The sequence below is a fragment of the Monodon monoceros genome, unplaced genomic scaffold (assembly GCF_005190385.1).
Source record: "Monodon monoceros isolate NGI ecotype Baffin Bay Population unplaced genomic scaffold, NGI_Narwhal_1 Super_Scaffold_1, whole genome shotgun sequence".
Taxonomy (NCBI): domain Eukaryota; kingdom Metazoa; phylum Chordata; class Mammalia; order Artiodactyla; family Monodontidae; genus Monodon; species Monodon monoceros.
In genome coordinates this window covers 80598165-80621781 of record NW_021703765.1, presented here as the reverse complement: position 1 = coordinate 80621781, position 23617 = coordinate 80598165, and the positions used below count along the sequence as shown (strand labels likewise).

The window sequence follows — 23617 nt, the reverse complement described above, 5'->3', positions numbered from 1 at the left end:
CGCACGGGCCTCACATTGCGGCAGCCTCTCCCGCTGCAGAGCACGGGCTCCAGGCACGTGGGCTTCAGTAGTTGTGGCACGTGGGCTCAGTAGTTGTGGCTGGCTTGAGGGCTCTAGAGCGCAGGCTCAGCAGTTGTGGTGCATGGGCTCCATTGCTCCACAGCATGTGGGATCCTCCCGGACCAGGGCTCGAACCTGTGTCCCCTGCATTGGCAGGCGGATTCCCAACCACTGTGCCACCAGGGAAGCCCCAAATGTATTTTTTAGTACGACATAGATTTTATTATTTGTAACTCTTGCATGTACCTGAAAATGGAAAATATATGTGAAATAAATTGGTTAAAGGATTGTTAAAGTCCTTTACATTCAGAATCCAACTCTTTTGAATCACTTGTTGACTCGAGTCACTGATGTGCAGTTTTTCTTCATGGAGTCTTCCTCTGTGCAGCGGTTCTGAAAAAGAATCAGGAACCATTGGTGCTGAGTTCCTAAGCCAGCTTTACGGTTATGTGGAGCTAACCTACTTTTGATATCCAATTTGGAAATGCTGCTAATAAAGTATACTTATTTTAAACAAATACATTCAGTAAGACTTTATGTATAATAAACTATTTTGCATACTGAGCCACTAACTGTCACTTTTTCTCTCTTCGAACAGAGGAGTGTTGCAGTCACTCATTGAAAAACACTTCCCTGCTCCAGACAGGAAAAAACTTTATAGTTTGCTAGGAATCGATTTGACAGCTCCAAGTAACAACAGCTCACCAAGAGATAGTCCTTGTAAGGAAAATAAAATAAAGAAGCGGAAAGGTGGGCACTTTTCTTTAAATGGTGCTGGAAGTAGTATAAATTTGAGCATCTTGATGCAAGCTGTATTTTGGGAATGTACTGCCTTCCTTGAATTGGCTCATGTAGTTTTTTTTGTTTTTTTTTTTAAGGAAGTGTCTTTCTTTCTTCCTCCCTCCCTCCCTCCCTCCCTCCCTCCCTCCCTTCCTTCCTTCCTTCCTTCCTTCCTTCCTTCCTTCCTTCCTTCCTCCCTGCCTCCCTCCCTCCCTGCCTCCCTCCCTGCCTCCCTTCCTTCCTTTCTTTTTATGGCCGCACCACATGGCTTGCGGAATCTTAGTTCCCTGACCAGGGATTGAACCTTGGGCCATGGCCATGAAAGCACGGAGTCCTAACCACTGGACCACCAGGGAATTCCCTTGGCTCATATAGTTTTTGAATGCACAAGTAATCCCATTTTAAATTGGGGCTTTAACGGTTTGACTGGTGCTGAGTAGGCACTGTATTGAGCACTGCGCACACATGATCTCATTCAACTTGAAAGGGATCCGTATGAAAGTAGGTTATATTTTTTCAGTTTTATAGACAAAGGAAGCTAAGGCACAGAAAGACTAAATGGTTAAGTGATATCCCCAGGTTGGCACAACTACTGGGTGATAAATGGGGAACCAAAATCCGGGCCTTTCTATTGTCAATGCTGTGTGAGTGTGTGTGTGAGTGAGAGTGTGTGTTTATATAGTCTTCTTTAAAGAGACTTTTGTTAGTTTATTATTTAATTATTAGGAATACACTCATCTTTGTTTGTTAGACATTTTATAATAATACAAACTTGGGTTTGTGTTTAGGTGGTTACTAAGTAAGCTCTTTGACTTTCAGAAGGTAACTTCTCAGGCTCTCTTTCTCTAAAATGGTGATAATAACTCATTATATTGTGAAGACTATCATACTGTGTGTTCTAAACACAGTGCCTGACACTTTAACCTTACCTTTCATCGGTTCTAAGAAATGCTTTTTTTTCTTACATTTTTAATATGCCTGAAAGTAGATTGGCTATTATAATATAATTGACAGTATTTTTTAATTTTAGTGGCACAAAAAGTAAAGCTTAGTCCTAGAGTCAGTAACAGAGTAGTCAGATAGATAGATGGTCATGTTTCCCTTTTTTGAATTATGTTCTCACCATCATTAATATGTGAACATTTTAATGTTCTCCTTAGTTTTGGTTGGTTTATTCCAGATATCTTTTATGAATATTCAGTAAGATAATTCAGATCAGCGCCTTGTTTGACTTTTAAAAATGTAGTTTTATAGATTAGTTTTTTTAGTATTCCATAAAGTATTTGCCTATTTTATAAATCTGTAACTATTAGGCCTCTTCTCTCAACCTGATACACAAATTGTGACAATGCCAGAGATTCTGTTTCATCTCTGTTGTCTTGAGATGTTTATTTTGAAACTTGTGCACTTGAAGGCTGTCTTGCATTTGTACTTATGTACCTGATTTCTTCTTAAGAATAATTGAATATAACCTGATTTCTTAGAGGAATCCAAAAGGCTAGCTCTTGTTTATGAATTTTTAATTGTTCTTATATACTTACACAAATGCTGTTTTTCTTCATTTCTCATTTGAGTTAACTAAGTGTATTAGCTCATGAACTAAATGTAACTTCCTGGATCTTTAGAATAGTGTGTTTGGGCTGACTCTCTTGTTTGGGGTTTGAGGATAGGTGAAGAAATAACTCGAGAATCCAAAAAAGCAAGAAAAATAGGTGGCCTTACTGGTAGCAGTTCTGATGATAGTGGAAGTGAATCTGATGCCTCCGATAATGAAGAAAGTGACTACGAGAGCTCTAAAAACATGAGTTCTGGAGATGACGATGATTTCAACCCATTTAGAGATGAGTCTAGTGAGGATGATGAAGATGGTAAGTTCATGAATCTATTAAATGTGAGCTAAAGGATAGTTATTTCTGTGTATTTATTTATTTATTTTTGGCTGCGTTGGGTCTTAGTTGCGACAGGCGGGATCTTTTGTCGCGGCGTGCGGGCTTCTCTCTAGTTGTGGCACGCAGGCTGCAGAGCACATGGGCTCTAGTTGCGGCACATGGGCTTAGTTGCCCTGTGGTATGTGGGATCTTAGTTCCCTGACCAGGGATCAAACCTGCATCCTCTGCAATTGGAAGGCAGATTCTTAATCGCTGGACCACCAGGGACGTCCCTATTTCTGTGTATTTGAAATGGGGTATTGTACTAAAACCTTTTTTTTCCTATAGAAATCATCACACAGATTCTAATCTTTGCTTGGTGGCAGCTCCAAGCTTGTCTGTCTTCTGGAGGTTCAGCATATTTATGTGAGATCATGACCTCAATTTTGTGCACTTAAGTTTAACCTCAAACCATGGAATTTACCTCATGGTGTATGGGTGTACTGGACCTCTGAAGTTGGTGGTGGTTTACAAGTTGTCGCTCAACAATACAAAAAAACTCAACGGTTGTTTCCTTTGGAAATTCTGTACTTGTGTTAACAAATGATTTGATACGTGTCTTTCCTTAATTTTCAGATCCCTGGTTAATCAGAAAGGACCACAAGAAAAACAAAGATAAAAAAAAAAAGAGAAGTATAGATCCAGATTCTATTCAAAGTGCCTTATTAGCATCAGGTCTTGGATCAAAACGACCTAGTTTTTCTTCTACACCAGTAATTTCACCTGCTCCTAACAGTGCACCAGGTATCCATGTGGAAGCTTGCTTTGTCTGTGAAATGTACTTTTAAAAAACACAAATATTTAAACTTTGTACTGATTTTTAACAAATGTACTTCATCTAGCTAACAGTAACACCAACAGCAACAATAGCCTTATAACAAGTCAGGATGCCGTGGAAAGGGCCCAGCAGATGAAGAAAGACCTACTTGATAAACTAGAAAAATTAGCTGAAGACCTCCCTCCTAATACCCTGGATGAACTTATTGATGAACTTGGTGGCCCTGAGAATGTTGCTGAGGTAAATATGACTTGATCAGGGCTGTGTCTCTTCTAGGTAATTTTTTGCCACTTTCAAACCCTTTAGAATAAGTGATATATTTGGTATCATCATATAATTATCTAATATTCTCTATTAGATCTTAGAACCCTTGTTCTACTCTAGCTGTCATCCTAGAGCAAGTAAATTCCTGCCCCTATTATCTTGAGTATCTGCCCCAAGACACGGATCTCTGTTATTGCACTGTCATGCAGGCTTTGTTATCATTGCCGCATGTCTGTTTTCTCCCCTGGAATTTGAACTTTTCAGAACCAGGCACTGTGTTGCAATGTTCTCTCTCCCCCAGCGCCTGGTGCAGGACAGGTTGCACAGTACATGCTGGCTTCATTATCCCTTTCACCTCCCACCAAGTTTCTATGATGGGAGCCCTGAGCTTCATGCACCATAGTCAGCTGCATTAATTGTAAGTGACGCTGTTTGGCTTTGCAGATGACTGGCCGCAAGGGGAGGGTTGTAAGCAATGATGATGGAAGTATATCTTATGAGTCAAGATCTGAACTTGATGTCCCTGTGGAAATACTAAATATCACGGAAAAACAAAGATTTATGGATGGAGATAAGGTATGTTTTTCTGGGATGCTTTTTGGCGAAAAGAATAATGCCCATACATTTGGATTAATCTTTAGGTTTTTTCTTTTAATATAAATCATGTCTTTTGAATGTTCTTACTCTATTTTTTTTAAGTAATTACACATAATCACTGAACATTTTACATGTTTTCATTATTTTCTTATAAATCGAATGTGGTGTTTTGTGCATAGAATTAGATGTAGCTCTTGATAGCTTTGGAGGCCTTTGAAGTCTTTAATCAGAATATTAAATTGTGTTCTCTCAGGTCATCTTAGTGGCACTACACCTAATGCTACACCCTAGTGTCATTGTAATCTTGAGTCTAGAAATATATTTAAGCACATGCCCCGATTACTGGGATCCTTTGATCTTGCTGTTTATTGTCTTGCTCTGCCATGTCCTATTGAGACGATTTACTCTGAATGGTCGTAGATTACACTTGCGTAACTGACCACTACAGAGGTCGGTGGTCACCTTCAGAGGCCCTTTCTGTATGCTCTTATTGTTAAGTAAACTTCATCAATTTTCAGATTCTCAGATCAGTTCTTCCTCCATCTAGTCGGAATTGCTATAAGCGTTTTGCTAAAAAATAGGTAGGAGCACCACTTCAACCTCCTTCCTTAATCTAAAGGGGGTAGAATAAAATCTTATCTCTTTATCCACATTTTGCTTTGTATTTCAAAATTTTTTTGCCTCTGCAACTAGAAAATAGATGGTAGTTATTACCATTATCAAAGTTGTCTTTTAAATGTATTTAAAAGCTCATGTTACATATTTTAAAGATTATAGGTAGAGGTGTTAGTTATTTTAAGTACTTGTTTCGTTAGTAATTTAGGCCCATTTGTGTTAGAAATTGTATTAGTTGGGATCAGATTTGGCTGTTAAGTGACAGAAAATCCAAAATCATATTCACTTAAAGTGGAAGTTCATTTCTCTCATGTACAAGTTTGAGTAGGTGGACCAGGACTGGTATGACCCCTTGAAGTCTAGGTCTCTTCTGTCTTGTTCCTTTAATATGCAGCCTTCCATTTCCTAGTTACCTCCATATTTCAGGTTCAGTCATTACACCTCTACATTTCAGCCAGCAGAGAGAAAAAAAGAGGAGGGGAAGGGCATATCGTTGATTAGGGACATTTCCTGGACGTTGTTCAGGTGACCTACTGGCTGGAGTGTGCCCACACTTAGCTGTAAGGGAGACTGGGAAATGTAATCTTGATTCTGGGTGTCCTTGTAACCATGTACAGCTAAAACTGAGAGTTAGGGAGTAAAGGAGAATACGTATTGGTGGATGTTTCCCCACCTCTCTTTGTGCAGAAGTGATCTTTTGTTCTTTTCTCCTTACATTTGATACAGAATATTGCTATCATCTCAGAAGCTGCCAGCTCAGGTATTTCTTTACAAGCAGATAGGAGAGCTAAAAATCAAAGGCGAAGAGTTCATATGACCCTGGAATTACCATGGAGTGCTGATAGAGCAATTCAGCAGTTTGGTAAGTTCCTACACTGAGTTTCACTTCATAGCCAGGAATTACTGGGGAAATATTTTAATGCTAGATATACTAAACTTGACATATATGTAGGTTTTGGAGATGTTTGTGTATTTCATATACCTTAAAATATAGAGGGCATCATGAATTTATTTCTTGGCTGTTTTAAAAGCTGTAAAAGACCTACGGTAGGGCTTTCTGGCATTATATTCAAGAATGGGGCTCCTCAGGAGTATCTTCATTGTAGATCTCCAAGGATGTTATCCATGTCAGAGCAACTGCCACTTGATGTCTTTTTCAACCCCCAGTAGCTTCATTGAGGGCACATTGCTCCTCCCTTCCCTTCCATCTTCATGTCCCTGTGACCTGGTGATTTAAAAAACAACAACAACAATTTTGGGAGAATCCAGAGCAGCTGTGCATCCGCAACATTGTGGTCAACCAAACTGGGGTAGCACCAGTAATGTGTTTATCATTTAATAATTTTATGGAGTTTCTGCTCCCCTGTAAGTGGGAGTATTGTTCTGAATACAGATGTTGTTCAAGTTGGCGTTTTTGAGTTTGTGCCTTTTGGGGAGTTAGGGTAATTGTTACATTCTTTAATTTTTCTTCTGGTTTAAAGATTTCTGGATAGCAGCTTACTGTTAAGTGCTGGGAATAGGTCTCAGAATACTAGTATCTTGAGAGCACAATCAGCTAATTTTTTTTATTATTTTTTTTTAATGTCATTACAGGGCGAACTCATAGATCAAACCAAGTTACTGCTCCAGAATACGTCTTTCTGATTTCTGAATTGGCAGGAGAACAAAGATTTGCATCTATTGTTGCTAAAAGACTTGAGAGTTTGGTAAGTTTTTGAGTTATATAGACGTGTGTAAAAGATGATGTATGTTAACCTGTCTTCTGTGCCTTGATTGGAGATTTTATGTTTGGATAGGGTGCGCTTACACATGGAGACAGAAGAGCAACAGAATCCAGAGATCTGAGTAGGTTCAACTTTGATAATAAGGTACATTTCAGCTTTCACTATCTGTGAAAAATGATTGCAGTGTATGGTGTCTGTAAGGAACAGAAAGGGAAAGTAGTTGCTGTTTAAAACTTAAAGCTGTCTCCTCTTATGGTTTTGCTGTAAAATCATGGCTAGTCCTGTAAGACACATGGCAGTTAGATCTTTGGTGATCAACTGTGCAATATAATCATCTTCTTTCTCATTCCTATTGGAAAGTAAGATTATAATAAATACTTGTGGATGAATGAAGTGTGAGTTCCCAGAAGTAAAGAAAGTTGTTTATTTATGGAATGCCTGCTGTGTACAAAGGTGTGAATGAGGCACTAGGCAGTGTAAAATATATATAAAAATAATTGAGTCCTGCTATTTTTGACTCTTTGGTACAATAATAGTTTTTATAGCACTCACCTGGTCATGTGATTGAAGAGTATCCAAATGCTGAAACTTGTTAAATTTATTTGGTTTTTATTGCAGTATGGAAGAAATGCTTTAGAAATTGTCATGAAATCCATTGTAAACCTAGATTCTCCTATGGTATCACCACCTCCAGACTATCCTGGAGAATTCTTTAAAGGTAACTTTTAAAAATAATCATAACAAAGGAAAATGAGTACTGACAAGAAGGTACAAAACTCATTCTAACATGTGCTGTTGTTTTTAGTTTTCTTTGGACATAAAATGTATAAAATTTAGAAATTGATAGTTAACAGACACCTAAATTGATGTCTTATAATAAGCAGTAGATTTATTAAATTTCATTCAGGTGACGTGTTTTTAGATAGAGTTCGTTGCATGTTGTTTAATACTAGATTACTAGAGGAAAAATGGTTTTGTTAGATTAATTTGAACATGACTATGCCAAATAGCTTTTAAAATTTAAAGTACCTAGGTAAATAATCTGTGGGGGCTAGTGAAGGTACAGATAAAACAAAACTGGCCGTGTATTAACTGTTGTTAAAACTGGGTGCTGGGTGCCTGTGGTCCATAGAATATTCTCTTTACATTTGTGTGTATTTAGAAATTTTTATATTTAAAAAAAAGTCCTAAGTAGTGCTATAGAAATTCTTAGATGTATCTTGCAAATCTGAAGAATAGATTTTACCCCATTAATATTAGTAGTCTGGGTGATTTCAGTTGTTCAGCAAACTGAAAATATTTTGGAAAATAAACAGATGTAAGGTATTTGAAACATTATCCTTATAGAGTTAGCATTTTTTACTAGGAAGTCCTTTCCAATTGAACCCATGTTTAGTGTTGGTAACAGTCCATATTGACATAGCTGGCAGGGGTGCTTATAATCACTGATGGCATTTAACAAAACAAAAAACCAATAAAGTCTTGGCCCTGTTCTTTTTCTCCCTTTCCTTTTCGTTCCCTCTTATTTTCTTTTTATTTGGTCATTGGAGGGATTGTCAAAAACAACTCCCCAATTTATTTCTAATTCTAAAAAATTACATGTTTTTTGTTCATTATAAGTGATGAAAACAATCTAAAAGTGAATAATGAGGAGTCCATACCCTCTCCTTAACTACCTGCTACCTACCAGTCTCACCTGCTGAGGTTAACAAATGTTGACAATCTGAACAGGGGCAGCCTTAACACACCTTTATCCGTTTGTCTAAACACAGAGCTTTTTTAAAAAAACACGTTAATATTACTTGCAACGTACTTTTCTCACTTGGTACATCACAGGCATCCCTTACAAATCAATAGCTATAGTACTAACACATATTTTAACAGTTGTGTAATATTCTACATCTAGCTTATGTAACAGTTTTTCCCTTGTTGATGTTCAAGTGGCTTTCACTTTTTTGCATCACAAACAGTGCTGGAATTATAGCAGTTATCCTTCTATTCAGGAATTTCCTCCCATAGGATGGATTCCCAAAATGAGGATTTTTTGCATTGGAGCTCTTTGGCTATAGAGTTGTCATCTGCAGAATCTACACATTTTGAGCATGTAGCAGTCTAGCTGATTAAATAAATGTGTAAATAGGATATAATTATGCTTCCTGTTGATCCTTTTCTCTTTCTTAAACCCTTTTTACTGTAAGTCTGGGTTAGAGCCTGGACACAAATACTTTTTAAAAGTTTTATAAACTGTCCTCTTAGTAACGTAATTCAGAACATGTTGACAGTTATACACGTTGCTTATCTTCTGCATTGCCTTGTCAGTACTGATAGGTAACGTTTGGAAAGGAAGCATGATTATTTCCTTATATAAATTATTTAATCAGTATCCTGCTGTATGTTCGAAGTTGTTTAGATTCTGTGGGTGACAGCTTTGTAGCCAAGGATCTCCACTGCCAAGGGTTGTTGTTGAAAAGATATGACATTTTAGTGAAATAATAAAATATAATGTGAGGTTTGAGTACTCTAGGATTTTGAAGTGTCTAAAGATCTTTAGGGGCTGTGGGTTCCATTTAATTCAGCTAATAGGAACTATGGAAGATACATAGACTGTGTCTTATATGCTAGAACTTGATCTAATTTGATTAGTCAGTTAACAGCTCATTGAGTTATTTGGGCTATAAGGTTTATTTTTTGTTTGTTTTAATTTATTTTATTTTTGGCTGTATTGGGTCTTCGTTGCTGTGTGCAGGCTTTCTCTAGTTATGGCGAGTGGGTTTCTCACTGCAGTGGTGCAGTGGCTTCTCTTGTTGTGGAGCACGGGCTCTAGGCGTGCGGGCTCCAGGAGTTGTGGTTCGCGGGCTCTAGAGCACAGGCTCAGTAGTTGTGGCGCACAAGCCTAGTTGTTCTTCCACGGCATGTGGGATCTTCCCAGACTAGGGCTCTAACCCGTGTCCCCTGCATTGGCAGGCGGATTCTTAACCACTGCGCCACCAGGGAAGCCCTGGGCTATAAGGTTTTTTATAAATTTGTTTTATTACAGATGTTCGACAAGGACTGATAGGAGTTGGCCTGATAAATGTAGAAGATCGTTCAGGAATTCTTACTCTAGATAAAGGTAATGGTATGACTTTTGTATGTATGTTCATAACTGGTGCTGTATCATTATAGCCCATTTTGTTGTTTATGCTTTCGTCAAGTTGAAGGGGAAGCTTCAAGTCTCTAGGTCTCAATCCCTCATTACTGAGTGCTCACAGAGCATTCTGAGTGGTTTTTGCTATGAATAACTATGGTTATTCAAGAAATTAAATCTCTATTCTCTCTACATAGCAGCAGTTCTCAAACCAGGTTGCGTATATGATCAGCTGTTGAGTTTTTAAAAAAGTACTGAAGCCAGGGCAGGAGCTCAGACATCGGTAATTTTCCAGAAGCTCCTGGGCATTCTTACTTGTGCAGCCAAAGTTGAGCTTCACTGACTTAACAGCACTTAAACTTTATGAGTTAAGACTTAATGTTGGAAAACTAACATTCTGTTGTGCTAAATTATATTCATACCTTCAGTAAGCGAAGCTGAAGATGCAAAAATTTAATTTGGCAAACATCTTTTGAGCATGTAGTATAGTCGTGCTAATTGCTAGAGGTAGAAGTGGTCGAAGTATAGCCCTGTTCTGGGAACAGTACAGGAGTTGTGAGGGAAGTCTTAGAGAAGAAAGTGAAACTCTTACTAGGCTGAGATGAATAAATTTTTAAAATTGCCATTTGAATGCATTAAATCTTTCATACAATCTTGTCATTGCAGATTATAACAACATAGGAAAATTCTTAAATAGAATTTTGGGCATGGAGGTGCATCAGCAGAATGCGTTATTTCAGTATTTTGCAGACACACTTACTGCAGTTGTTCAAAATGCCAAAAAAAATGGAAGATATGATATGGGAATCTTAGGTAAGTTGGGAAATTTTTAAAACATCATATGTATTCTTTTTTTCTTTCTTTTTAATTAATTAATTAATTTTGTTTTTGGCTGCATTGGGTTTTCTTTGCTGCACATGGGGTTTCTGTAATTGCAGTAAGCGGGAGCTACTCTTCGTTGTGGTGGTGCGTGGGCTTCTTGTTGCCATGGCTTCTCTTGTTGCAGAGCATGAGCTCTAGGTGCACGGGCTTCAGTAGTTGTGGCACGCGGGCTCTAGAGCACAGGCTCAGTAGTTGTGGCGCATGGGCTTAGTTGCTCTGCGGCATGTGGGATCTTCCCCGACCAGGGCTCGAACCCGTGTCCCCTGCATTGGCAGGTGGATTCTTAACCACTGCACCACCAGGGAAGCCTGTCATATGTATTATTGATGAAATTTTTTTTTTATACTTATATGTTGCTTTTTCTTGTTCAAGATCTTGGTTCTGGAGATGAAAAAGTGAGGAAAAGTGATGTTAAGAAGTTTCTGACTCCAGGATATTCAACCTCTGGCCATGTAGAATTATACACGGTAAGTTTAGAAAACGTGCACATTCAAGTATAATATCATTTTCTGGTAAGCATTCTCCGAAGTGAGTTTAATTTAAATTTTATTATTATTTTTTTTACAGATAAGTGTAGAGAGGGGAATGTCCTGGGAGGAAGCTACCAAGATTTGGGCTGAGTTGACAGGACCAGATGATGGCTTTTATTTGTCATTGCAAGTAAGACTTGTTTCCCTTAAATGTTAGTTGTTAAGATATGTAATGTGTTTTCATTGCCTGCATTGTAATTATCTGTTCGCTTTGTGCTGATTTTCCAATTGTATTTAGCTTTCTGTGTTTTGATAATTTATCACTGTAATTGTGATATATTTTTATTTAATACATTTTGAGGAGTATTATTAAATGCTAGTTTTAAATTATTACTTATTGGGGAATTCCCTGGTGGTCCAGTGGTTACTATTCCACACTTCCACTGCAGGGGGCACAGGTTTGATCCCTGGTCAGGGAATTAAGATCCTGCATACTGCGTGGTGTGGGCAAAAAAAAAAAAAAAAAAAAATGTTTACATATTATTAGTAAATTGAACCCTTTTTTTCCATAATATAGTGAGTGACCTTCTTTAGTCATAATAATGCTTTATGTCTTCAAGATTCAGTTTTCAGTTATTAGTGTAACTACATTCATTGGTTTAGTATTTGCCTGTGGACAGAGCTAAGGAGAGAGGATGTGTGAGTGTGTATGTGTATGTGTGTGCGCACACGTGTGTGTACGTGTTTACATTTAGACATATACATATACACACACAAATGAATGCATATTTATTTGTCCTGATCAAAACTGGAATTTTGGGGCTTCCCTGGTGGCGCAGTGGTTGAGAGTCCGCCTGCCGATGCAGGGGACACGGGTTCGTGCCCCGGTCCGGGAAGATCCCGTATGCCGTGGAGCGGCTGGGCCCGTGAGCCATGGCCGCTGAGCCTGCGCTTCTGGAGCCTGTGCTCCGCAACAGGAGAGGCCACAACAGTGAGAGGCCCACATACCGCAAAAAACAAACAAAAAATATGGAATTTTAATCTTACCTCTTCTCTGATTTTTTTTTTTAATGTATTTTATTTTTGGCTGTGTTAGGTCTTCATTGCTGTGCGCGGGCTTTCTTTAGTTGCAGCGAGTGGCGGCTACTCTGTGGTGCGCGGGCTTCTCATTGTGGTGGCTTCTCTTGTTGAGAGGCATGAGCTCTAGGTGCGTGGGCTTCAGTAGTTGTGGCACGTGGGCTCAGTAGTTGTGGCACGCGGGCTCTAGAGCACAGGCTCAGTAGTTGTGGCAGACGGGCTTAATTGCTCCGCCGCATGTGGGATCTTTCCAGACCAGGGCTGAACCCGCGTCCTCTGCATTGGCAGATGGATTCTTAACCACTGCGCCACCAGGGAAGACCCTTCTCTGAAATTTTGGTCTTCTTTCTTCCACACTAATAATCCCTGTTCTTCAGGGCACACAGGATGATAAAATATCATGGATACTATGCCCCAGTATTTTGAAAATATTTTTGTTGTAATAATAACTTTTTTTGCATAAGCTTACTTTATGCTATTTAAAATAGTTATACTGTTTCTGCATGTCAACATATGGCAATTATATAGTATACCCTTTTTTTTTTTTTTTTTTTTGGTACGCGGGCCTCTCACTGTTGTGGCCTCTCCCGTTGCGGAGCACAGGTTCCGGACGCACAGGCTCAGGGGCCATGGCTCACGGGCCTAGCCGCTCTGCGACATGTGGGATCTTCCCGGACCGGGGCACGAACCCGTGTCCCCTGCATCGGCAGGCGGACTCTCAACCACTGCACCACCAGGGAAGCCCTATACTCTTCTTTTAACCCTTAATTAATCTTAGTTCTACAGGTAATTAATTTATACTTAAAGCTCACCACTCACTCACTAGTCCTTAGGTTAATATCTCTCTAGTTATTTTGTCTGAAGCCCATTATGTAGTAGATTCAGGAAGGGCTTATGGAAACATTACTCCCTGAATTCTTACGTGCTGGTAAGTTTGTGCCTTTGTACTTGAAAGACAAATTTTACCAGACGTGAAATCTTTTTTTTTTGCGGTACGCGGGCCTCTCACTGTTGTGGCCTCTGCTGTTGCGGAGCACAGGCTCCAGACGCGCAGGCTCAGCGGCCATGGCTCACAGGCGCAGCTGCTCCGCGGCATGTGGGATCCTCCTGGACCGGGGCACGAACCCACGTCCCCTGCATCGGCAGGCGGACTCCCAACCACTGCGCCACCAGGGAAGCCCAGACATGAAATCTTTAGTTCACGTTTTCTTTTCTTGGATATCTTAAAGATGCTGCTACTTATTCTTTTGAGATAGAGTTGTTGTCAAAAAAAATTTTTTTTAATTATTTTTATTTTGGGCTGTGTTGGGGCTTCATTGCTGGGCGCGGGCTTTCTTTAGTTGAGGCGAGCAGGGGCTACTCTTTGTTGTGGTGCGCGGGCTTCTCATTGCGGTGGCTTCTCTTGTTGCAGAGCATGGGCTCTATAGCGTGTGGGCTTCAGTAGTTGCAGCATGTAGGCTTCAGTAGTTGTGGCTCATGGGCTCTAGAGTGCAGGCTCAGTAGTTGTGGCGCACGGGCTTAGTTGCTCCACGGCATGTGGGATCTTCCCAGACCAGGGCTTGAACCCATGTCCCTGCATTGGCAGGCAGATTCTTAACCACTGCGCCACCAGGGAAGTTCTCTACATTTTGTTAATTTTTTAAAATTATGGTAAAATATATAACAAAGTTTGCCATTTTATCCATTTTAAAGTGTATGATTTAGTGCCATTAATTATATTCACAATGTTGTGCCAACATCACCATTAAACAGTAGCTTTCCCATGGCCTGATAACCTTTGATCTATTTTCTGTCTATGAGTTTGCATATCTTGGTACCTCATATAAGTGGAATCATGCAGTATGTGACTGTTGTGTCTGGCTTCTTTCACTCGGCATAATGTTTTCAAGGTTCGTCCATGTTGTAGAATGTGTCATAACTTCATTTCTTTTTGTGACTAATATTGCTTTGCATGTGTGTAGCACATTTTACTTTTTATTTGCAAATATTGGGTTGGCCAAAAAGTTCGTTCGGGTTTTTAGTAAGATGGTACCAAAAACCCGAACGAACTTTTTGGCCAAGCCCTTTATGGAGTGACCAACTGTAAATGAAGACCTGGTTCAAGAACTGCGTAAAGGAGACCAAATATGATGATGCCACAGGCAGGGTGAAACCATAAATAAGCTCTCTAGAGCAGGAATCCCTAAATTTTTTATGTCAGGGGTCAGGTAGTATTTTAGGTTTTGCAGAGAATATGTGGTCTCTGCTGACTATTCTTTGTGGATATTTTTTTTCTTAAATTCTTTAATTGAATTATGTACCCATGAATGCATTATTACACTTGTGAAAAAATTTAAATACAGATAGCACTAAATTTTTTGACCATCATTCCCAGCCGCGGTCCCTTCCCACCTTCCCAGAGGTAGCCACCGTTACCAGTTTTGTGTCTATTCTCCCAGACCATTTTCTGTGCATTTAATGCATATGTATTGTAGCCATAGGAAACAATTTACTGTTTTAGATGGTTGATTTGTTGTTGGTTTTTTTTTTTTTACACCAATTCTATGATACAGTATCGATCATTCTTTAAATTGCCTTTCTCACTAAACAATCAGTCTTGGAGTGCTTTCTATATTGATACTTATAGGACTACTTCATTCATTGTGGCTGTTGCATGGTATTCTGTGTTATGAATATACCATGGTTTATTTAGCCTGTGTCGTATTAATTGACTTTTAGGTTGTTTCCATTTTTTCTCTTACAAAGGACATGCTTCTTTATGTACCTGTGTGAGTGTATCTCTAGAGTAGATTCAGAGAAATGGCATCACTGGATCTTAAGATCACTTCTTTCTATGTGTGAATGAGAGGATAAACTCTTTTGAAGATCCTGGAGGAGAAAAAGTTTAGTTCTTAAAAGTCTGAAAAATGATTTTCCCCCCAGCTTTGTTCTTGGTTTCTAGTATTATCTTGAGGTTTCTAGCTAGGGTGGGATGGGTAAAACTGAACAAGTAAAAGGATATATCAGGATTGAGGGGAAAGATAACAAGCAGATTTGGCTGAGTTTAAGTTGCTGCCTTCTCTCTCCTTTTTTTTTTTTTTTTAAAACATCTTTATTGGAGTATACAATGCTTTACAACATTGCTTTACAATGTTGTGTTAGTTTCTGCTGTATAACAAGGTGAATCAGCTATATGTATGTGTATATCCCCACATCCCCTCCCTCTTGTGCCTCCCTCCTACCCTCCCTATCCCACCCCTCTAGGTGGTCACAAAGCACCGAGCTGATCTCCCTGTGCTATGCAGCTGCTTCCCACTAGCTATGTATTTTACATTTGGTAATGTATATATGTCAGTGCTACTCTCTCACTTCGTCCTGGCTTACCGTACCCCATCCCTGTGTCCTCAAGTCTATTCTCTACGTCTGGGTCTTTATTCCTGTCCTGACCCTAGGTTCAACAGCATGGATTTTTTTTCCTTCCTAAGAAACTTTCTCCCTTCCTTCCTTAAACTTTTCTTAGGCTTAGGAGCCTCAAGCTATTTGGTCCATAAACCTGGTTTACTGGTCTCTGATTCAATAGCAAAGCTCTCAAACTGGATCTGGCTCCTAGTTGTGCATGTATGTGTGTGTATGTGTGTTTGAAAATCTTATTGAGATTATTGTAGATTCTCATGAGGTTATAAGAAATAATACAGAGAAATTCCTTTTACACCAGTTTTCCCAATGGTAACATTTTACAAACCTATAGTATAATATCACAACCAAGATACTGATACAGTTCACTAGATTTTATTCAGATTTCTCTGAGACCTTGGATGGGATTTTGATTGGTCCCTATAGGATATTGGTTATTTTATTTATTTATTTATTTATTTTTGTGGTACGCGGGCCTCCCACCGCTGTGGCCTCTCCCGTTGCGGAGCACAGGCTCTGGACGCGCAGGCCCAGTGGCCATGGCTTATGGGCGCAGCCGCTTCGCGGCATGTGGGATCTTCCCAGACTGGGTCATGAACCCGTGTCCCCTGCATCGGCAGGTGGACCCTCAACCACTGCGCCACCAGGGAAGCCTGGTTATATTTTTTTCACTTGAAATTATTGCCAAATTGAGGCACTGGTAGATTTTGATGAAAATGCTGATCCCCACCAGTTTCCCTTGAGTGAAAGGATGTGGTAGCGTTGTCCTTTGTTACTCTCTGCTGCATGGCCACAGGCAGCTGGTTGTGAAGAGTGAGGACCTTGGAAGAGACATCCTTCCAAGAAGCTGTAGCCTCCTTCATTGAGCCGCCTCAGCAGCAAGCAGTTTCAACTTGCAGTGTGTGTAACGTGTGTTGACATGAGGAAAGCCATGTCAGAATCACTTTTAATTCCACTGTAGTGTGATGATTTATTTTATAGTTACAATGAATTAACCTGACACTGTCAAGATAGATCACACTGCTGTGTGCTTTAAACACTGCCTTAAAGTATAGTTAGCTAGAGAATTTCACATCAGCTGATACAAAATTTTAAATGTATTTTTCACTTAACTTTTGTTTCATAGACTTTGCAGTAATTATATAAACAATGTTTCAAATCATTTGAACAAGTAAAAGACGAAGGATCTTTAGTATCAATGAAGAGAAAAGTAAAGTATTAGGTCCTTTTATCAGCGTAAGAATTATCTTAATATAAAGAGGTAGTAGGGCTTCCCTGGTGGCGCAGTGGTTGAGAGTCCGCCTGCCGATGCAGGGGACGCGGGTTCGTGCCCCGGTCTGGGAAGATGCCACATGCTGCGGAGCAGCTGGGCCCGTGAGCCATGGCCACTGAGCCTGTGCGCCCGGAGCCTGTGCTCCGCAACGGGAGCGGCCACGGCAGTGAGAGGCCCACGTACCGCAAAAATAAAATAAAATTTAAAAAAGGTAGTAGCTTAGCAAATGATTTATTTTGTAGAGGAGCTGGGAAAATACCTTTGAAACTTTTCTTTTTCCTTCAGTTTTGCTCCGGAGACTGTTGCTTTGAAATTGTTCACCATTCTTCAAAAGAAATACTAATTTTCCCAATCTTATTTTTCTTTGCGTTAAATGGGGCTTTTTACAAGTCTCAGGGTTCCTCTCATAAAGTCCAACTTTTAAAAAATTTTTAAAATAAAACAAGTTCCATCGTTTGTCTAATGCATCGTTTTCTTCCACTTCTGCATCATATTTATGTATTATTTGTTCAGCATTTGGCTTTCTCCTGTTACAGCGTTACCGTTTACAGATGAATTTGTGATATTTCATGTGATATTTTACCGTCACACAACCATAGGAATAGGTTGTAGCACTGATGGAGTAGATGAATTCAGAGGACTGTGGGTGATCAAAAGGCATTATCTTGAAGGTTATATATTTCATTGTAACTTGAAGGAGAGTAACATACAGTAGAGGTAAAATTATTTCCTGTGAAGACCCTTCTTGCCCACTACCTAGATTCTTACGTCACATACCTCTGACCCTGTTGAGGCTGCGAGTCCAGTTTCCTGGGCTAGAGGAAGCAAAATTGTCTCCACTGGACATCGTGCTTTAAGTCTTGTTACTCAACACAATTTTCTAAAGATTGTCTTGCCTCAGAGATAAGGTCCATTAGCCTTCACTTTGGTGAGACCTTGTTCAAGTCGGTTACACAGCAGGTGTTATCCTTTCATACAGTTTTGTATTTACAAACTCATTTGGCTTTGGTGATGTGATGGTACAAAAAGCAAGCGTGTCTTAAAGTGTGCAGTATTGAATCTTTATATTTTCTCACCTATTTATTTATTTTTAATAGATAAGAAACAACAAGAAAACTGCCATCTTAGTTAAAGAAGTGAATCCTAAAAAGAAGCTTTTCTTAGTTTATAGACCAAATACTGGGAAACAGCTCAAATTAGAAATTTATGCTGATCTAAAAAAGAAATATAAGAAGGTATTTTTCCATTTGTACATGATGTTATATATAAATACTTGTTTTATAATAGTATATTGCAACTATGTTTATGTTTATATGTAAATTGTCAATTTTTCCTATTTGATTACTGGAAAATTGTTTCAGAAAAAGTTTTATCAACTCTTGTTAAATTAATATCCCAGTCTTAATGTTATCAACTGTTAGGAAACTTAAAGATGATTATTTGAAACAGCTTATGTTATCAGAAAAGGAAGTTTCTATAGTGCTAACTACAAAAATTAGAATTTTTTAAATAAAGGGAAGATGTACAAGACTGAAATTCCTTCCCACCAACTCTTGGTTTTACTGTGAACTGCTGTGTTTATATTTTGCAATAATTTCTGGAAAAACAGTGATATCTGTTTTTCCTAACTTTACTATGTTATTTTGTTGTTAGTATTACCTTATATTACTATTATCCCTAGCCGTTTTCACTTGCAAACAATTATAATTAAGTTAACTATTTGAAATATTCATTACATGGGAAAAACCTCATGGCAGAGCTTTATGGGTAACACTCAAATGCAAGCAGTAGTGAAGACCATGTTTTCTGTATAAAGATGGTTTTAAGTTGGCTTTAGAGACCAAATTAGGCAACCAGTTTGTTTAAAACAATACCTTTTCAATGGAATTTTTGTCTTATTTTCACAGGTAGTCTCAGACGATGCCCTGGTCCACTGGTTAGATCAGTATAATTCATCTGCAGATACTTGTACTCATGCTTATTGGTTAGTTTTCATTTTTCTCACCATATATTCCAAAGTATAATCAAGATTTAATTTAAACATCCCTTCATTCTTTAGCTATCTGTCCCTATAAGTACACAAGCAGATTATCAGTTGCTCGGTGTTGTTTCTTTAAGCAGCGGTACTTGTTGGAAGTCTCTGGACCATGCACTGTTTTAGGTCTCCCCACTGATGCTTTGTTACTTCCAACCAAATGTTGTCTGCCAGCATGGACTTAACTATCATTCTTAGGGTTGAGACTTTTTCTTTCTCCTCTCCTTCCTTCCCTTCCTTTATTTTTTCCTTCCTCCAAAGTTTTATTGGTGTCCCAAATCAGTTTTATTTTTAAGGCTAGGGAACTTCTAGGAAACCACAGAGGTACCTCAAATAGTTAACAGCACTAGAAACTTTGTTGTTGAGCCCTGGAGCTGATCCTGCTGTGCTACTGGGCTAGCCAGAGGTGTTCTCAAGTCATTATGTTCATTTCAGGGCATTGAAAATGGAGTATCTGGCCCACTTTTTGAAAAGGGATACAGGATATAGATGAATTTTAGCTAGGTTTTTATTTAGACACGTGTAGGTAGATAAATTTGCTTTTGTTTATTTGCTGAGGGCTTTTCCACTTACCTGATTTAGAACTGTATATTGGTAGTTTAATACTACGGAAATAACTGGCAGGATTATTTTATAAACTGACATTAATACAGTAAACTAATGGATATTAAAATGACAAATGCTTAAATGGATATCAAGACCAATAAATCAGCCCTTTTACAAGGGAGTCAGGCCCAAGAAATAACTAATTTTAAAATCAGTAGTGATACCTTAAGTTGGACAGGATAATCCAGTATGTCAGAAGGACTGCAGTCTACAAACTATATCAGTAAAGGTAAATGACGGTAGGCCGTTTTCCATTTGAAATTAGGGTAGACCTTGTGGGCCTTGTGTGTGCGTGTGTGTGTGTGTGTGTGTGTGTGCACGCACATATACATTTTTTTCCTTATTATCTATCCTAGGCGTGGCAATTGCAAAAAAGCAAGTTTGGGATTAGTTTGTGAAATAGGTCTTCGTTGCCGCACATACTATGTGTTATGTGGCTCAGTACTGAGTGTCTGGACAAAAGTCGAGGGTGTTCTCGCATCTGTCAGTGGCACAAACGTGAAAATGCAGATAGTTCGGCTAAGAACAGAGGATGGACAGCGGATTGTAGGTGAGTTTTAATTTTTTTTTGGTTTGAGCCTTGAGAAGAAAAATCAGGTCCTGTGTTTTTCTTATTTTGCTTCTAACGTCTTAGAATCTTAGCATCTGTCTATTCCAGTGGTGGGGTAGAGCTTGCTTTATATTATGTTCTTAAAAGGATAAACAGTAGTTAAGCTTTTGAATGGGTGTAGTTGGCTCTGGCTGAAATCCTGATGGGGTTGTGATTTTATGCTGCCCTCGGTGCTCTTGCTCCCCTCCCTCACTGTCGACATCTGTGCAGGCTCCCTGGTATGAAGACTAAGGATTCTCTGAAGTCTTTATGTTCATTGTGCCACATTGAGACTGTGGAAGTCAAAGCCACTGTGCACAGAGGATGGACTGGAGTCCTGCAGGGAGCAAGGGAGACCAGGCTAGCCGCTCCTACTGTTCCCTCAATGACAGGCCTCACGGAAATCCACCCAGTTATTGCACTTTCCCTGTCGCATTGTCTTTGTTTCTTTTGCAACAACCTTTCTCTGTATCCTGGTTGCACATTGGTAGCCTGTGGACTAGTCAGTCCATGGACATTTTTTTGATCCTCAAGTATTTTTGGTTGCAAGATTTCAATTGAGTTAGTTGCCAGCTTTTAAAAATCAAAAGATTGTGGGCTTCCCTGGTGGCGCAGTGGTTAAGAATCTGCCTGTCAATGCAGGGGACACGGGTTCGAGCCCTGGTCCGAAAAGATCCCACATGCCGCGGAGCAACCAAGCCCATGCGCCACAACTACTGAGCCTGCGCTCTAGAGCCCGCAAGCCACAACTGCTGAGCCCGCGTGCTGCAACTACTGAAGCCCATGTGCCTAGAGCCCACGCTCCGCAACAAGAGAAGCCACTGCAGTGAGAAGCCCACGCACCACAATGAAGAGTAGCCCCCGCTCGCCGCAACTAGAGAAACCTTGTGTGCAACAACAAAGACCCAACGCAGCCAAAAATAAATAAAATAAATAAATTTATTTTTAAAAAATCAGAAGACTGGATTTCTATCTTCTTCAACAACAACAGCAGCAGCAACAACAGAGAAGCTTGGAACATTGAGCCCCTGTTCCCACATGGGAGGAGTTAAATTTCCCTTACCCAGGATATATATACTCTCCAGTTTGCTGACTTCCACACTGTGCCACTTAGAAGTTACTGCTTCAGTATGCATTTGAATTTGCAGCCACTATTTTGTAGTCTCTTTGGTACATTAGTATATGCCAAAGAAGGTGGTGCTTGCATACATTTGTGGAGCTTCAAAGATAGTAGATAGGAAGGTACTGTACTTGGCCTTCTGTTGTTTCAGCAAGAAGATGGTGTTGCACTAGACACATGCATGTGCTCAGGTATTTGTGGGTGATGCTGCTGAGGAATCGGGCTACTTCTGAAGGGGCCAGTTCAGTTATTAGGTGTTCATTTAGTTTTTTTGTGGAGTCTTATTCATTAAACTTAATATTGTACTTCATTTGGAATTTGCTATGAAGCTGTAAAATAGTGTGGTTTCTCCTGGAAGCAACCTTTATAAATTCTTGTTTTCTAATTGCAGGTTTGATCATTCCTGCAAATTGTGTGTCTCCTCTTATAAATCTCCTGTCAACTTCAGACCAGTCTCAACAGCTTGCAGTCCAGCAGAAACAGCTCTGGCAGCAGCGTCACCCCCAGAGCATCGCCAATTTGAGCAACGCATAAGAACAGACAGGTTTCAACATGGATGTATATGAAATGCTGTTGAAGCATATCATTTGCATAAAAATCAGGGACAGTTTCCAAAGAATTATAATTTTTTTTCAGTTGTGCTCTCTCTCTAGTTAATTTTTTTGGGAATAAGGACAAACCTGGAATAGATAGCAAAACTGAAAATCAGCAGTGCCGATGGTGGTACATATGTCTTTCCTCGTGCTTTTCCCATGGTACTTACCGTATGCTTTTACTTTGGGTGAGCAGAGGGGTATGTGCGCGTGTGTGTCAGTCTGTTTGTTTGTGAGTTTGTTAAAAGCTACGAACCATAATTGGTTTAAAAATGCTTGGAACTTCCCAAACTGGCTTTACTTTTATGTTATACAGTGCTCAGGGTTAACGCAGTACATCCATGCCATTGCTGTGGGACTTATCCCCGGATGCATGTGTTTTGAGTCTATAAATAGAGAAAATATATATTGGTTTCTTTTTCCAACTTATTAAAACAATAGGTTTATTAAAGCATGAAATGAAAGGTTACATATCATGCATTCAGGTTCTTTTTCTAGTTTTTGTTCTGACAGTGCATGTCTTTGAAAGCATGCGTAAACAAGATTAACACAGAAGTCAAGTAACGGAGAGAAACATTTGTAGATGTACAGCATTGGTTATTGCATTTTTATAGTGTTTATACCTGGGTATTGCTTCAAACCCTGCGAAATCACCTTCTCCCATTCTCCCTGCCCCAGGTTTCTTGTCAAGGTAATGAGTACATACATTTTTTGGTGATAAACCTCTTAAAAGTTAATTTTAATGTATTAATAGTATTCCTAATGTGTGCTGCAAAAATGGCTACAAGCCTGCTTTTCTTAAAATCACATTTTTCTTAACTTAAAGATAGTTTTAGAAAGAAGTACAAATTGGCTTCTGTCTTGCAAACAATCTTTCTTTTTTTTACTTCGTTATCTTAATTTGCTTTGTCACTCTTAAAAATGGAAACCGTACTTGAGTTGTAAACTAGACAATGAGGAAACACTTGAGGCTTCTGCTGTATGTTTATTTCTTGTTGTTATTGTTGTTACCCAGTAACTTGAATATTGTTTAACGTGTTGTAAGACATTGTAGAGTTTATCTCAAGCTGTTAAAAATGGTAATGTACAAATGTGAATAGACACTTATCTATAATATGGGTAAGTTTTGTTTCGCCTATAATAGATGTTTATAAAAACAAGTGAGGGGACAGTTGGTCTTTTTGTTTCCTTTTTTTTTCCTTTCCTTTTTTTTTTTTTGCTTGCACAGGTTGCACTATTGAAAAACTGAGATTGTATAAACCTGGTCAAAAGCTGCAAGATACCACAATCTTGTAGATGTCAAATAAAAAGTTATTATACTAAGCAGAAGTGGACTCTTGTTTAGGCCCTCACCACCTTCAAAAGTAGTCTGTGATGGGGATGCTGCAGAACTTGCGTGTTGCTCAACATTCCAGGTAGCCTTATATTTTGGTTTAAAACCTACCCCTCAAAATTGAAATGGTGTTGAGGAAGGGGTAAAATGATAGTACTTTTGAAAGTTTCTCAAGTTGAACTGTTCTCCTTTGTAACTTTCTAAACTTATTGCAGAATTAGGTGAGATATATGTTAACTGATGGGAAAGCTAGGGCTATCATCCTGTTGGGTTTCTTCAGGCCTGAGTTTGGTTATGTCACGTTTACCATAAGTTTTCTTTCTTTGGATTTATTTATTCTAGACGCCTAAAGGAACAAATTGAGAATAATTTC

At 39.2% G+C, this 23617-nt stretch overlaps 1 protein-coding gene across 6 annotated transcripts in view; it reads left to right on the top strand.

The window, feature by feature from the left end:
* Positions 1 to 23234, top strand: part of SBNO1 (strawberry notch homolog 1) — a 53471-nt gene extending 30237 nt beyond the window's left edge. For all 6 annotated transcript variants that reach the window (XM_029224476.1, XM_029224468.1, XM_029224463.1 and 3 more), the window contains 17 exons: positions 659 to 810; positions 2511 to 2708; positions 3345 to 3512; positions 3611 to 3786; positions 4255 to 4386; positions 5749 to 5884; positions 6616 to 6728; positions 6819 to 6890; positions 7365 to 7464; positions 9784 to 9858; positions 10540 to 10686; positions 11128 to 11222; positions 11323 to 11415; positions 18066 to 18203; positions 18876 to 18952; positions 19966 to 20159; positions 21710 to 23234. In XM_029224476.1, the coding sequence (XP_029080309.1) occupies positions 659 to 810; positions 2511 to 2708; positions 3345 to 3512; positions 3611 to 3786; positions 4255 to 4386; positions 5749 to 5884; positions 6616 to 6728; positions 6819 to 6890; positions 7365 to 7464; positions 9784 to 9858; positions 10540 to 10686; positions 11128 to 11222; positions 11323 to 11415; positions 18066 to 18203; positions 18876 to 18952; positions 19966 to 20159; positions 21710 to 21852 (2209 nt within the window). In that variant the 3' untranslated portion in view covers positions 21853 to 23234. The remainder of the gene's footprint in view (positions 1 to 658; positions 811 to 2510; positions 2709 to 3344; positions 3513 to 3610; positions 3787 to 4254; positions 4387 to 5748; positions 5885 to 6615; positions 6729 to 6818; positions 6891 to 7364; positions 7465 to 9783; positions 9859 to 10539; positions 10687 to 11127; positions 11223 to 11322; positions 11416 to 18065; positions 18204 to 18875; positions 18953 to 19965; positions 20160 to 21709) is intronic.
* Positions 23235 to 23617: the final 383 nt, after the last annotated feature.